Consider the following 16,134-nt stretch of genomic DNA (forward strand, 5'->3'; position numbering starts at 1 on the left):
TTAAATTTTTATTTACGCATTTTTTAAGGAAAAAATTGCAATTAAAAGTAGTAGAGTATATTAGTGATTTACCCCCCTGAACTTGTACTTAATTTTTTATTTGCCTCATATATATATATATATATATATATTTAGAAAATTAAGAATATGAACTTCTTCTTTTTTTGGCCAATTTCCCTGTTTAAATTCTCAACATTTCATATAATTTTCTATTAAATTATTTTATTGAAAAAAATTAAAGAAAAAGAGTAAACCTACAGCTAAACCCCCATCCCCCAACCTGAAGAACCCAGTCCTCTTTTCCCTTCCTCATCTTCCCTTTCCCCTCCTTCCCATTCCATCTCCCCCACCCTCCCCCTATTATCTATCTCCTCCTCCCCCTTCCGTCTCCTCCCTCCCCTCCTTCCCCTTCCATCTCCACCACCCTCAGATCTCTCTCTCTCTCTCTCTCTCTCCAACTCAGACCCATACCCCAGCCCCATATCCACGCAAGATCCACCCCCACACCACCCCAAAATCAACTTAAGTTCTTTGTAAGGCAGCGATAAACCTCTAAGCTCAATGAGCTTTCCAACCCAAGGTGAAAGCTTTCTAGCTAAATTTCCACTACTACATGAACTAGTCCTCCAAACCCCAAACCCATTAAACATAAATTGAAGTTTCAAAGTCTTGGAGCAAGAAAACCTCATTTTCCATCAATGCTCGTGATTCTCTCAGTCAGAGAGAGAGAGAGAGAGAGAGAGGAGCTTCAAATTTCAATTTCCTAAACTGAAAGCTGCAAAGGGTCATGCTCAAGCTTTTTATTGATCTTGGATAATTTGAGGTTAACCATTTTCTTGGGTTTTCCTTATTTTATTTTATTTTTCATTTTTTATTTATTTTTAACGTACGAAATGACCATTTTGCCATCATATTTAACGGCAGATCGGATGAAATGTTGCGATTAGGTACAAGTTCCGGGAGGAAATCACTAGTATTATGTAGATACTTTAACCTATTATACTAATATTGAGAAGAAAACTGATATGATTCTGTTGTGGCGTGGATAAATTTAAAAAAACAAATGAACTACTGCCACAATAGATGATGTCAAACAACCAAAAAAAAAATTGGTATCTTTAGTATTACATTTTAAAATATTTTAAAATAATGGTTACGGTTAACGAAATCTAGCCCAAAGAAAAAAGGTTCTTGATTTGCAGACAAGAGGTCTCAAATTTGAATTCCCATGACATTTTAGTCTTGTGTGTATGAGAAATCCTCGTACTCTTTAGGCCTCGTTTGGTTCATAGAAAATGAGGCTTGAGGATGGAAAATCAATTGTTTTCCTATGTTTGGTTTGTGTAGGAATGTAAAATAAAGTTTGTTTAATTTTTCAATTATACCCGTATGAAATCAAATAAAAAAAGAATGCATTTTATGCTATATTGTAATTCTAAATTATTAATGAGGACAATATGATCATGAAAAATATGTATTTAATGTTGGCTCATTTTCCCAAACTTTCCTATGAGAGGAAAAACAAAACCTAAGGAGGGATGAGAGCTTCATTTTCCCCCTATTTTCTCATGTGCAAGGCAATGATTTTTCATGCCTGGTTACTTTCCCAGGATTACCAATAAAGTGGTATTTCTTGGTTACTTTCCCAAGATTACCAAATATGGGAAAAGAATCTCCATTTCCTATCCCTTGATAAATGACATGGGAATTGATTTTCCCTCAAATCCGTTCCGTGAACCAACCAGTGCCTTAGTGTAGACTATTGCTTATACTAAAATATATATATAATAGTTGCTAATTGCCTCCATTAAGTTTTGATTACCTTCACCAGCTCCATCAGATCTTAATCATACCTTGATATTGCCCATTAAGCTTGATCATGTCCATCATTTTTGCAACATATTTTCATTTTCTCCGTCTTTCCTTTCTTTAGTGAAATTCTCTTTTATAAATAGAAGGCTTTATCCCCCTATCAAATTAGTTGAATAATATTTCAATATTAATGTATTAACAATGATCACATTGAATGGTGATCTTCATTGCACAACTATAAGTCTATAATCCAATCATGATGACCAAACTCGCAACAATCATGATCATGGGAGCATAATGCGGTTATGATCAAATTTTTATTAACACGGCCGAATCATCTATTTGCTTTTTTAACACATAAACAAATTTTAAAAATAAAAAATAATGGGTAAGTCAAAAGGCATGGTAAGATAGAAAAATATGGGTAAGTTGTATTTGTCATGATCGAAGCAAACAAGTGCTCCATTAGAAAAGTATGTTTGATCTAAGACCAATGGTCTCAAGTTCAAAATTCTTAAGTACTAGTGCGTGTAACTAAATTCCTCTCCCTCTTCCTACCTTTAACGCAAAAAAAAAAAAAAAAAAGCAAGCAAGTGCTCCAATCAAAGTTCATTAGATTCAATCCAAAATTATGTTATCTTATTATGTATAGTCTAATGGAGTTTTCGGTTGCTAAAAGAATGGATTTAGAACGGATCTAAGGACTATCATAATTAAGTGCTTAAGTTTAGCAGTTCATTAGAGAGAAAAATCCAATCATTGTAATTTTCAATTACTAAGAGAGTTTTGTTAGGGATACTCAAAAAATGAGTATTGGTCCTACAATCAAGTGCACGTCCATTGAAAACTATCAACAATTAATAGATGTACACTTCATAATTATGAATATATATTTCATGATCGTACATGCGCACATGAGTAACTTTCCTCGTTGAAGAGTTATAGGTTATTAAAGTGACTTTCTTCGTTGAAGAGTCATAGGTTATTAAAGTTATGGGTAGTAAATATTGAATTTTGTATTGAAGAAAGTAGGAATATGAAGTTTGAGCTCTAGGACAAGAGCAAAAAGACAATTCATGACCAAGTGGATAAGCTAAAAGTCCATCTTCTGGGGCACTTCATTTCAATAGAATAAAAAAAAAGAAAATTTTCCAACTTCAACACTACGACAATCGGACGGCCTTCCTCATGCACAGTTCACAATCAACGGCTCCCAGTGTGCCCCAAAGGCAAAGCCAAACTTGACTATGGGAGCTCAAAGAAAAGCCCTCGCCATCCAGATTGGAAAGTCAATGAGGTGTGATAAAAAACGACCCCACCAAGGTGTAAACGACATCAAAGATTGCATGTAAGACAAGAGGAAGTGGGGCTAGAGACGTGTAATAAGCAAAAGCAGGTCAGAATCACTTGGTGTCGTTTTCTTTGGTGGAAAATAGACATTTTTATTGTGTGTGATCACACTAGTTCCATTCCATCCTATCAGTATCAAATGTCGTAGATTCTCATTATCTGATGAGACAGAGGACGGTGCATGTTTTTGGTTTTCTCCTATATATATATATATTTTTTATTTTTTAAATTTTTATTTTTTATTATAAAACGTTTTGATATTATTTGCGTTCCCATAAAGCGTCGAAAAGTATACTGATATTCTCATAATTTTAAAGTTTAATTAGTTGCATAAAAAGATCAAACAATCAAGATTACTTATTTTTAGATGATAAAGAAAAATAAAAAAAATGTTGACAAGATCAAATTGGCTTCATAAGAGATTTTTTTCTGATTTTTATGAAGAAAATCAGCTATACAAAAAAGGTAAGCTAAATTGTTCTGCTTTTTCAGAAAGTGGAAATACAATCACTTTGTTCCAAAATTTCGATTGTTGGTTTATCTTTTTCATAAAGTAAGGAATATAATTTTGAAAGGGAAAGTTGGATGACAAACAATGCACAATTGTCATGATGCTAGTGGGATGGTGTCACAGCAATATGTGGACTTTTTTATTTTATTTATTGGTTTGCCTTTTTCTGTTTTGAATAAGCCAAATAACTTGACAACATTTGGAGGTACACTGGGAATTTATTCTTTTTCCCATTTAAGTCATGAACCAGCAAAAGAAGGCCCATTGACACAAATTATGGCCTGCAAGCCTCCAATCCAATCCAACCCTCTTCAAAAAATTTAAATCTAGAAATAAAAAAACATTTGTTTCTACCGAGCCAATCAATATGGTTTGAATGATTCAATGAAGCCCAACAGAACAAACCTGTTCCGGGTAGCAATGCAGTTCTAGTTTTGCCAATTGTGGGATCTGTGAGCAGGAATTTGCCTTGTGGTCTTTCAAACTTACAGCAATTTGAGCAAAATCTTCTCTTAGGCATATGGCCCATACCAAAGCTCATTTTGGGCGTGTTCGGTGCCTAAGATTGAATTGAATTGGATAAATCACTATATTTTACATTTTCATAAAAATAAACAACTGTTATAAATTGAAAGAGAAATTGGAGAGAATTGAAATGGAGAGAAGCAGAATGAGTTTTCTCTCTGCAATCAAATTGATCTATATCCAGAGAAATGAGAGTTACATCCTTTTGTAGGGAAAACATTTTCCAACATGTGGGCCCTCATTTAACGTGTGGGCTCCACCTCCATTATTTACAACACTCCCCCTTGGAGACCACAAATGATATGGAATATGTCTCGTTAAAAACCTTGCCAGTAAAACCCAGTGGGACAAAAACTGGTCGAAGGGAAAAAGAGTACATAACCATGTATTACATAAAATTCTGTATATATTGACACGCGTGCGACACTGCCTCGTTAAAACCTTGCCAGGAAAAACCCAGTGGGATAAAAACCTGGACGAAGGAAAAAGAGTACAGTGTGGAAAGGTCTTTATTGATTGGCACGCTCCCCCTGATGCTTGATAGAATATCTTGAAGCCATACTGTTGATCATCTGTCTGAATGTCATAGTGGACACTGCTGCTGTGAGTCAATCTTGAGCGACACTGCCTCGTTAAAACCTTATCAGGAAAAAACCCAGTGGGATAAAAACCTGATGAAGGAAAAAGAGTACAGTGTATGAAAGTCTTTATGAATACCATGCTCCCCTTGATGAATATCTCCCCCTGAAAACTTCATGACTAGCTGTTTCCAGTAAGCGATCATATGAATTTTCAGAGTCCGCATATCTAATAACACTAGAGCTATTGGTAAATTCACTCAAAAATATACTCGTATATGGTGTTATGCTTAGATAGCATTAAATATGCCTCACATCATCCCAAAATGATGGTGATGGAGTTGAGCTCTATCTGGAAAAATATGATGTCCGGTCCAATATACTACCGGAAAATCCTTAAAGTGTCCAACGGATCATCCTCATAAAAATGCTTCAATACTTTCTTAGTATAAGCAAAAATCTTGTTGGCATAATACTCGATTTGTCAGTCGAGACAAATATTTCTGGAATTCTTGAGAAGTTTTAATGTGTTGCAAACACATTATAATCAATATACTCACTGAGGCAATTTATGTACATTAACATTGAGTACAGATTTTGTGCTTCAGGCACATGTCATTCATGGACTTGCTTCATGCAATTTCAATCCTTTCAAGGATTTTGTTTAAAGGGATTAAACTTTATGACACATTATATAGCTTTAACCCAGCTATTTATACATCTTTAGGGAATCGTTTCTGGCGATATGCTCCGTACATTTAATAACCCTTAAAGATAACATGTTGGTCTCCGTAAATGTGCAATAAAGGGGCACAATTGAATCTATAAATATGGAGAAAACCCAACATCCCTTGTTTATGCCAAAAACATTGTGTCATACAAAGTAGGTATATTCCCTTTTATTCCGAACACCCAAGTATAACTTTCAATATTAACATCTTTTGGGGTTCGTACTGTGGGTTTGTTCTTTCACGTTCATTCTCATCTATAATGGAATTGCCTCAGTCCATTTTGGCCAATGATATTGTCGACATTTAATAATTGAACGTGGTTCCAATCAACACAGCCCATTGATGTTTTGAGTAGCTACTCCAAAATCAAAATTTGTCATTCATCAATTTATGATCCCACCATTCTCATGTGCATGCGCATGCATCAATTATAAGCATTTCTTTGCTTTTGGGTACCCAAGCCACTGCATGGGGCTTTTATTATGTGAGAATGTGGATTATAACCTCCAATGGAGCGTTATTTTATAGTAGGGCGTGGATAATCTCCATTTAGGGAGTTGGAACATTTAGAACCATATATCTGTCATGCTGCAGGCATGCTACAGGTTAATATATATACATGTCAATTAATTTCTGGGACTTTAACCCATACAATTTGCAACGCATTAGGCGTGCACAATATCAATATTGACATGTCAAGGGATTGTCCTTTCGGGACTTCAATCCACATCATTTGCTACGCAACAGGCGTGCATCATATTGATCAATGCTATACCCATATTCTGTTCTTATGGGACTTTAATCTGTGCAGTGTATTATCAATGTATCCAACTTGCAATCTGTAAAATTTGCATTAATAATTCATGGATACATACAAGCCATTCTTTTGGAATGGACTTATCTCCCCATTTGGTTACCTTTCAAGATAAAATATCAAATAAGTATATAAGCATAAAATAACACAAGTATTGCTTACATCCTTAGGAGGGAGAAACTTTTCTCAAGTATCATTCAAACTCGTATCGGCTCAGTAAATGTAGTGTTTGATGATCTAGTTATATCCTGCAAAGCAAAATCACAATTCTTTTCTCTGTCAATAACTCTCAGAGTTAGGATCACTTCATGGATTCTTTCTTCAGATGTTCATTCTAAAGAAATAAAATCTCTTATGAACAGAGAGCTGCAAAAGAGAAAAAATGCAAAAAAAAAAAATTGTGATGTTGATGCAAGATAAGGTAAGCAATCAGGGAAGGAAGCTGGTGGGAGCAGACAAGCAGCTCATCAATCAAGGAAGGAAGCCGGTGGGAGCAGAAAACAAGCTCTCAATTCTCCTAGTCTAGAAGGACCTCAGGAGATTAGAGCACAAGGTCGCCTTCACAATTCCCTGATCTTGCAGAAACATGATCAGGGATAGTCTTACTTCCTGAATGGATGATCAGAGATAGTCTTGCTTCTCAGGCATATTAAGTGCTTAATGATAAGAAAAACAAGTAGATATAGCATCATTTTGTATGGGAAAACTGGATGTTTTCTACAAAGAAAATTTCGTTAGTAACACATTTATACACAAATACAATGAATAGGTAGAACCGGTGATTTTCAAATTAACCATGGGAAAATTGCGAGATTCTCGGGATACTTTTGAAAAAGTAGCTCCGTGAAATCTGTAAAGCAAGATCGGCTTTGACGAAAATAATACTTGAAAATGCCGAAAGTGCCGACAGGCATTATCAGAGGCCACGTGAAGTTTTGGACTCTTGCTAAAGAAAAAGATAATGTGGGGATTCGAGAAGATATTGGAATCCTGAAAAGTTGCCACATTTTCGTCTATAGATATTGCCTTTGCAAAACTTGATTGGAGCAACTGTGTTTCAACTCAACTTCCTTCATTTTCTGAAACTTTAGTTTTTGTAAGACTTTCTTTGAAACCTTCTTAAAATGGCTTCCTCTTCTTCCTGCCCAAATAATTTCAATTTAAATGATGCTCCCACAACAACCAGTGACGCCCAAGTTTGGCGCCCATCCTTTGTATCCCAAAATCGTCATCTCACAGTTAATGATTCTGTGATGATGAATGATGCTACTGCTGTCATAGTAGCTAGGAATTTCATTATTCCAATGGATGAAATGTTGTTGACAGGGAGGTCTGAAGAAGAGGCTATTGAGGACTCAATGGCTTTTAGCATTCAGAGTGCTGCTTCTGTTTCTAACTTGGCTGATCGTTTGCGTGTTAGAGCAAACGAGGTTCAGAAGCTAACAACTGAAAATTATTCTCTTCAAAGAATGCTTCATGAGTCTCAAAAAGAGGTTGAGAAACTCAAAGGAGAGAATAATTCCTTGTTGAAACTGGGGAGTTCGTACTCTGCTGATACACTGAGAAAGCTAGACATGCTGCAGGTCTCAAATGAAAGAATTTTGGGAGACCATGAGAGGCTCATGGCTAAGCTTAAGAGGCGTCGTCCTCTTCCTTCAGAGGCTTCCAGAACATAATGTAATTTTATAGATTTTACAGGGCCTGCACCTTCATTGCAGGTGTAAAAATCTATCTGTTGTATGTTCCTTTCCTTTTATAATAATAATTGCGCACATTCTTAAACTTGCATATGTGGTTTGTACGTCTTTTCAAAATGACGGTCTGAACCTTGTGCCTTATAGGTTCAAATAACCACATCAAATCTCTCATATTTCCATGCATGTGAGCCCAGAATTTTTGGTCTTGGTTAAACCCAAACTCATAATTTATTCGCCATTTTCAAATGGACATGAAATATGAATTGAATAAAAGCTACGATAATATCTCAATATAGTAGTGAAGAACATTAACTACTATATACCCACAACTTCAAGTTTAGGATCTCTCATATATTTGGATCCATGGGCTTCCGGCCAAAATATGTGGGGAGCCTCAATTCATCATTTGAAGTTTATACTGATATTATCCATTTCACGGTGTATTCTTAACAACCGGATTCACAAAATATATTTCTTCCTTGAGGTGTCGATTATAACAAAATCGAACTTTATTAAATTCATCATTCTCTTATGCCAAGAAAATTTGTGGTGTACCACAATTTGCAATAATACCTCAAAGGTTGTCCATTTAACTGTTGGAACTTTAGGTTCTCAACACTGTTAGATTTTGAACTTCAGGCCAAAATCACATATTCTCATGGTATGGACATTTTTACAATTTTCTGTACATATTTTGGGACTTCAAGTCCTTACATAATTGTCCATATTTTGAGAAACTTCTGGCATCTCATTTAATTGTTCATCCATGAGTTTAAGGAACTGCAGGTTCCCTTTTGTATATAGTGACGGTTTACCCAAAATGGTTAATATTTATGCATACGTCACTATTCATGTGAATAGTACTATTCATCAATCATGAATACATATCTATTCATATGTGCAGTACATTTGCCAGTACAATTATTATTCATGTGTACGGCACTTTTAACCAATACGGTACTGTTACATCATTAAGGAAACCCAGGTCCTTATTCACATGTCAGGGATCAAGGACCCTTAAGTCCGATAACATGTTTACAAATATAGTACCGGAGAGACTGCCAGCTCTCATATCAATATCATCATCAAGGATCTTCAAGTCCTGATGTAATTGTATGATGAGGATCAAGGAACTTCTGGTCCTGATCTGTATACTGTAAAAAAACTCATCATACAGCACAATTAATCCATAAAATAAATTTACTGTTAAATAAATTACTTGTATGGACGTTAAATAAATTACTTGTATGGACGTTAATCCCGCACCATACTTTAAATGTGCGGTAAAGTAAATTCATAAATTAAATTGCTGTATGGACGTTAATCCCGCACCATACTTTAAATGTGCGGTAAAATAAACGTGCTTGTATGGGCACTAATTCTGCTCCATACATTTAAATGACAGTAAAGGCGTGGACGATAAACCCGCACCACCCTTTAAAGTAAATTTACGATAAAGTAAATGTGCTTGTATGGGCACTAATTCTGCTCCATACATTTAAATAACAGTAAATTTACGATAAAGTAAATGTGCTTGTGAGGTTCTGAGCTTCACCCAGTCATTTTCCTCCAGACTGCTAAACTGTTCCAAGATGAGAGCCAAATAGGGAGAGTGAGGAGCAGGCTGTGAAAGAAAACTTGGCAAGTCAGAAAGAGCAAGTGGAGGAAGGCCAGGTATCAGCAAAGGCTCAGTTTCTTGTTTCACAGGAAAAGCCTGATGCCCATGAATGATATGCCAGTACATGGAGCAGACAGAAGCTGAGTTTATGAACAAGAACTGTTTGTGTTTTCTTTGGCTGGGTTTCATCATAGAATTTAGCTTGAATTATTGAAAGCGAAATTCGTGCTGATAACGTGTTATAAATTGAAAGAGAAATTAGAGAGAATTGAAATGGAGAGAAGCAGAATGAGTTTTCTCTCTGCAATCAAATTGATCTATATCCAGAGAAATGAGAGTTACATCCTTTTGTAGGGAAAACATTTTCCAACATGTGGGCCCTCATTTAACGTGTGGGCTCCACCTCCATTATTTACAACAACAACTTTGATGCTGATACATTAGATCAAGAAACAGACAATACAACAGTACAAGCTGTACAACTAACTGCTTGCAAATCAAGAGGGAACATGTACATTCTTACAAAATAAGTCAATACAACACAAAATGATTTACCCAAAAAAAATATATAGGATTGATTAAAAAAGCAGCCAAATGCTATATGCTAAAACGCTACCGTATGCATGTACTTACAAAAAGCACAGTGGGCAAAAAAAATTAGTTCAGACTAATTCTAGCAGGAAGGCAAACACTGGGAGTTTGCTCTTCGACAGATAGGGCCTTGCCGGCAACCAATTTCATTACAGAATGACCGGTGAGGCGGTACTTCTGACGTGCTTCATCAAAGCTTCTACAGAGAACCTGTTCTACCCACTCCTTTAGTGCTTTCTTCCTTTCTGATAACCACCCAGCTGCAAGTATTTGCACCATGACACCAAAATCAATCTCCAGCTGCACCTCGGATCCAAAGATTTTCTTGAATTCTTGATTGATTTCCTTTACTATTTTCTCAGCAAGCGCATCAAAATCAAATGGCTTCAAGACCACTTTTACATCCACGTGATCAAGGAAATCTTCCAACCAAGCTTCTGAGTTTTCAGAGGTGGAATCACTGTCAAAACCTTCAGAATCTATGCACTCGTCTATCTCCTCCACTGGCAGATTCAAATCCAGAAAGGACCTTAACGCCTTGTTGGACCGTTTCTGTAATTCAAAGGATTGCTCAATGGAGACATTTGTGTCAATCAGCTTTCTTTTATTTACGCAGCATGGGTTTGAGGTTCCTTCTCTTGGTGCAATCCTCACATTCACACCCTTACTTTGGTTGACATCCCCAAGATTTCGTATCTGCATTTGACATCTCTTGGCGGCAAGTATAATCTCCTCAGAAAACTTACGGGGCTCATTCTCTATATAGTGATTTTTGCTTCTCTTTTTGATAGCTGAGGTTGTCACAAAGATTATGTTGTTAATGCTGATTTCTCTCCCATGAGAGTCTCGAAACTTGCCAGTCCTAATGGCCAGTAACAAGCTACTCTGGGCCAGAAAGTCGGCCTTATCTACATTTTCCAGGAAGAACACTGAATGGGGTCTCCTGCTTAACTCCCCTGCAACATAATCAACAACCGTCTTACCCCTAAACTTCACATCGTAATCATCAGAGCCTTCGCATTGGAAAATCGAATTTGACTGGTAACCCCTATCTTGGGATCCCAGATCAACAGAGATTAGGCTTTCCCTGGTTCCAAACAATATCTCAGCAAGTGCTAAAGCAATTTTTTTCTTTCCGACTCTATCAGGCCCAATCAAAGTCAGCCATATATCACCTCTGAGTTTTGAACCCCGATTCCTTCCACCACCAGATCTCCAATGTGACACAGCTTGACTAATAGTGCATATGGCTTCATCTTGCCAGCCAACCTTTTCTGTGAGAACTCTCCTAAGTGATTTGATATCTCTTGGATCACACGGCCCTCCAACATCAGATCCAGAGCAAGAAGAGGACTGGGCTATTTGCCGTGAAGTATTCTCACTTAATGCATCAAATTCAGCAGAAATGGAACCAGAGAGGCGTCCTAGATTCTCTTTATGATCTTGTAGTCTAGGACTTCTTGGTCCCAGACTAGTTGATGCATATAATGTCCCCAATCCCAAATCCGTAGTCACAGAAGTGACAGATGAAGAAGATGTGCGGTCAGTCGGAAGATTCACACTGTGGATAGGGTAAGGAGAACAGCAGGGGCTCCCCAATTCAAGTCGCTGACCCTTTGAATCTTTTACCAATAGTTCAGACTGGGGACTAGCATTCTCGGCATTAGAAATTACTTGCATCGGTAAGTTCTGTTTTAATAGAAAACCCGTTTGCATGTTCATCGGCTTACAGCCATGTTGAATAGCAGAATGGCTTTCATTTAGACATGAATCTTCACCACTATTTGCTTTCCCATCCACAACGGCTCGAGAGCCCCCAGCAGATGCAACTTGACACCCTGTTTGATAACAATCCACTTTAGGGAATGGTTGAGTGTGATGATTTTGTCGGCATATATCATTCCATTTTTTCTGCAGTGCTGATACTTTAGCATTCAGTGTTGTTTGATCATCTTTGGTCTGCACTAAATAATGAAGCACACTTACACATATGTTGTCACAATTTATTTGAGGAAATACAGCTAGCAGATTAAAATCCAAACCAGTTACAAGAAACGTGCATGTTAAACTGCATGTGTGCGTGAAGGCATGCTTGTGTACACAAAAGTTATGCCAACTTGAGCCATAAAATTAAATTTCGAAGGGATTACACACCTTTTCTAGATCCACTCCCTTGCCAATAACAAGTTCTGGAATTTGCAACCAAGAAGGCAAGCTATGTGAGCGCTGATCAGCTGCTGAAATAGTTGATCCTAATTTCCGAATAGCAGCAACTTCTTGCTCATACTTCTCTGTGCACTGATGACAACGTCCAAAAGATTGATACGTGCTGCTCAATGGATTTTTAAAGTCAGACGGTCCAGGAAAGAATCCTCCAAATGGAACAAAGGACCCCATCAAGCTGTAAGTATATCATGAGCATGGAACTGTGAGATCCAACGGGCACAAAACAGTCAGACACTACAGTGCATAACTTGAAAGATACATTCTTTCCATAGATACATACACCAGTAATGATAACACTACCGACTTAAACATTATAACACGTACTTCATAACATACATATATGGATTAAAAAATATCTATTCAAAAGTAAATTTCAGAACCTAAAACCAGAGTGATGAAATAAACAATACTTGTCTTTTCCCCACAAACATCCAACTAATTTGCATATTAAACTCAAAACCATAATCCATGCATAACTCCAAGCAATTTCAGACACAAATGAACCTTCAACCCACATATATATATATATATATATATTTAGCATTTGTACAGACAAGTGGGAAAGGAGCACAGAAACAAAAACTAGAGTTGGATAACCACCTGGATTTAGAGTAAATTCCTTCCATTGAAGCTTTAGAAGAAGTAATGGGAAGAAGATGGAGATCCCAATCCTTCGCAATAGTTGAAAACAGAGCCAAAAGCTTCGTGTACACTTCATCACTCGCAGCAGCACCAATCAACCATAACTTCCCACTGTAAATCTCCAATAAGCTCTTCAACTGCATCACCACAAAGCTCACAGATTCACCCACCACACCCTCACCCACCAAAGCCTTCAATTCACCATAGTTTACTATAATACCTGTTCCAGCTCCGGAGCAACGCTCAGCCATTTGACCCACCTCCTTGAACTTGAAACCCATCTTCTCCTCACTCCCGCCATCGACAACAAACTCGGAAATCTCCTTCTCAATGCAAACCACACTGAAACTAGTTATTTCAGCCGGCAAAAGCCCTGTTTTACCTTTCTGTACGGCCTCCGTGAAGCTCTTGAGAGCTTCGCTGGCACAAACACCGATTAGCAACGGATTTTTCCCGCTCTTTCTAACTAACACGTCGCCGATTCTTCTATTGTTCTCATCTCTGTCTTCGGGCCCGGAAAACGGGAAGCTGAAGCCAGGTCGGGCCGGGTCCGCATCCGTTAAGTTACACAAGAAAATGGGCGGGCACCGTGTCCGAGGAAACCGGGTCGATTGAGTCACCGGCGGGTGAAGAATCGCGAGCTTTATATCACAGCTCCGAAACCCGGCTTCACCGAACACCCGACTCACAATTGGGTCGTCTAAGATTGATAAAATGAAGTGCTTGAGCTCGACCTTCAAAAGCGACGCCGTCTGCTGCTGGTTGTGAATCTGGTGCAGGTGGAAGCTCTCTGGATGCCGCCTCTGGTTCGCCTGAGACCGCTTGATCGCCGCCATGAGCGAGTTCGCGACCGGAGGCTCATCCTGAGCTTTCGACGACGGCAATCGATCCAAGGAGACACCGACGGAGAGCTCAAGAGCTCGGAACTGGAGTCGTGGAGAGTACGCGCTGCTCCGTGCGCGTGCGCAGGCGTCACGGAGAGTCGAGGACGGCAACGCCAGCAGGGCCGAGACGGTGTGCAGTGACGTCGTCTGCGCGTGACTCCTCCGTCTCGCAACCGCCACCGCGTCATCCAAAGCACGTGCCGCATCCTCCGTCAAGCATTGCCTTGCTGCGCTCACCGGCGTCGGCATCGCCGGCTAGCTTATATGTATTATATAAATTATGTATACACACTCACACACAAAACCACTCTGTCTATATTTATACGTGTCTTCGTTTGGCGATTTTGAGGGCTGAGAGTGAAGAAATAAAATATAGATAAAAAATTATTCAGAAAAGGTTGTGAATAAATTATGCAATCAGAGGGAGGGAGGAGTATAAAAGAGAGAGAAAGAGAGAGAGAGATTTTGGCGTCGTTGGCATGTTTGTATGGTTGGCTGAATGCTGCGGTTGTAGCAAACAGTAAGGGGAGTTGTTTGTTTTTGAGTGTTTGAAGGAGGTGGGGCCTTGTCTGGAGCATTAATACAAACACATGGTGAGGAGCATAGCATAGATTCGCCTTCTTTTCTCTCTTCACTTTTCGTTTGGGTTGTTTTAAAATTTTCGATCAGGCCAGTTGGCATGGCTTTGTGTCCGTCCTTCCTTACTTTTTTTGCTGTTTTTTTTTTAGAGATAGGGATGAGAGAGGAGGGTAAGTCACACTCATACATACGAGTAACATGAGGTTTAAACTAAGGATCATTTGGGAGCACAGTAAAGGTATGTTCGTCTCTTACACTTGAGTTCAATCTTTCTTAGTGAGGCTAGCCTAACAAAAATTTGCTTTCTTTTCTTTATTTTTGTTTTTCGTTAAACTTTAGATTAGATCAATTGATCAGAACAGTATGTTGGTTCGTTTACACCAAAGTTCAATACCATCTTCGCATATTTTTTATAAAAAAAACTTGGAATATTATTTGTAAATGCTACTTTTTGGGTGTTTTGGTGGGGGATTTCTGATAATTTGACATACAGATGCCGCGTCCACTGTCCAACAATACAAATGGGCCAACAGCATGATATTAGCCGTCAATGTCAAGCTTTTCAGCCCTTTCAAAATTAGCTTTTTATCTTTTTCTTTTTAATAAAAGTTTATATTAAATTTCTAAAATTGTTATGTCAATGACCAATTGGAGTCATGTGAATTTTCTCACACATGGGATGTTTTCTTTTACTCAGTCGATGTTTTTCTTACCGTAAATAGCATTACCATTGGCTCCTAAATATGTTTACTTCACGACTATGAGTCTTGACTAGGCGAGAGATCTCAAACTTGGATACTTCATGGTTGTTGTTTTTCTACAGCTGTCATTTTTGGGATGCTATTTTTCTTTTTTCGGAAAACAACCGCCTTATAATGATATTTTCAAAGTAAAGAGAAGTACGATTTCTCTATCTAATAAACCCAAATTTATCCATTCTTTCTTGGTGACTAGTTGAATCGTGATTATCTTGTTGATGTGTCATCAATAATAAAGATGTAGATAATTAGGCGGATGACTAAATACCCATTATGTGTAGAGATATTCACCTAATTCTTCAACTATTCCTCAATAAAATGCCATCGTCTTTGTTAAGAAAAACAAAGATAATAATAAAGATGTATATAAGTAATTAGATAAACATTAACAACCTGCATCAACAAAAGTATCTGAGGGGGGAACCCAACAACACCAAATGGCAGAGTCATTCTCAAAGCTGCCCCCCAACTTGACACTTGATAAGAAGACTTTAGATTGGACCATTTTTAGGGGGCCTTGTGTGGGAATTGGACCATATATGCTCTCACGAGCGAGGCAGGCCTTTGCTCTCTTTTTCTGAAATTTTCAGTTTTCTACTCTAAAGTCTTCCAACCATTTCAGAAACTACACGTTGCTCAAGCGTATGCTGGACTTCCTCTAGCCTCAGTTCTAAAGGCAGCCAAACCAAAACTAAATGTTACTGGTGAGGTGAGGAACTTATTTTTCGGGATTTCATTGTGACGGTAAGTCAAGTCAATTACGCATAATTAGACATTTTAATCTTTTATCTTGATAATATGCGTGGTTAGTTTAAATT

General features: G+C 37.9%; 1 protein-coding gene across 1 annotated transcript; it reads right to left on the minus strand.

Annotated features, from left to right (window-relative positions):
* Positions 1-10,052: 10,052 nt before the first annotated feature.
* LOC117631537 (protein SMAX1-LIKE 7-like) lies at positions 10,053-14,589 on the minus strand. Its single transcript, XM_034364763.1, has 3 exons — positions 13,054-14,589; positions 12,382-12,628; positions 10,053-12,186 (listed from the first exon to the last, which is right to left on the minus strand). The coding sequence occupies exons 1-3, from the start codon at positions 14,226-14,228 to the stop codon at positions 10,294-10,296; spliced, it is 3,315 nt and encodes a 1,104-aa protein (XP_034220654.1). The 5' UTR covers positions 14,229-14,589; the 3' UTR covers positions 10,053-10,293.
* Between the last annotated feature and the right edge of the window lie 1,545 nt (positions 14,590-16,134).

Source organism: Prunus dulcis, chromosome 6 (genome assembly GCF_902201215.1).
Source record: "Prunus dulcis chromosome 6, ALMONDv2, whole genome shotgun sequence".
Lineage (NCBI taxonomy): Eukaryota > Viridiplantae > Streptophyta > Magnoliopsida > Rosales > Rosaceae > Prunus > Prunus dulcis.

Coding starts and splice junctions, on each gene's coding strand:
- LOC117631537 (XM_034364763.1), bottom strand. CDS start 14,228: ATGCCGACGCCGGTGAGCGCAGCAAGGCAATGCTTGACGGAGGATGCG. Junction 12,629..13,053: donor GGAATTTACTCTAAATCCAG/GTGGTTATCCAA, acceptor ATATACTTACAG/CTTGATGGGGTCCTTTGTTC. Junction 12,187..12,381: donor AGGGAGTGGATCTAGAAAAG/GTGTGTAATCCC, acceptor TATTTAGTGCAG/ACCAAAGATGATCAAACAAC.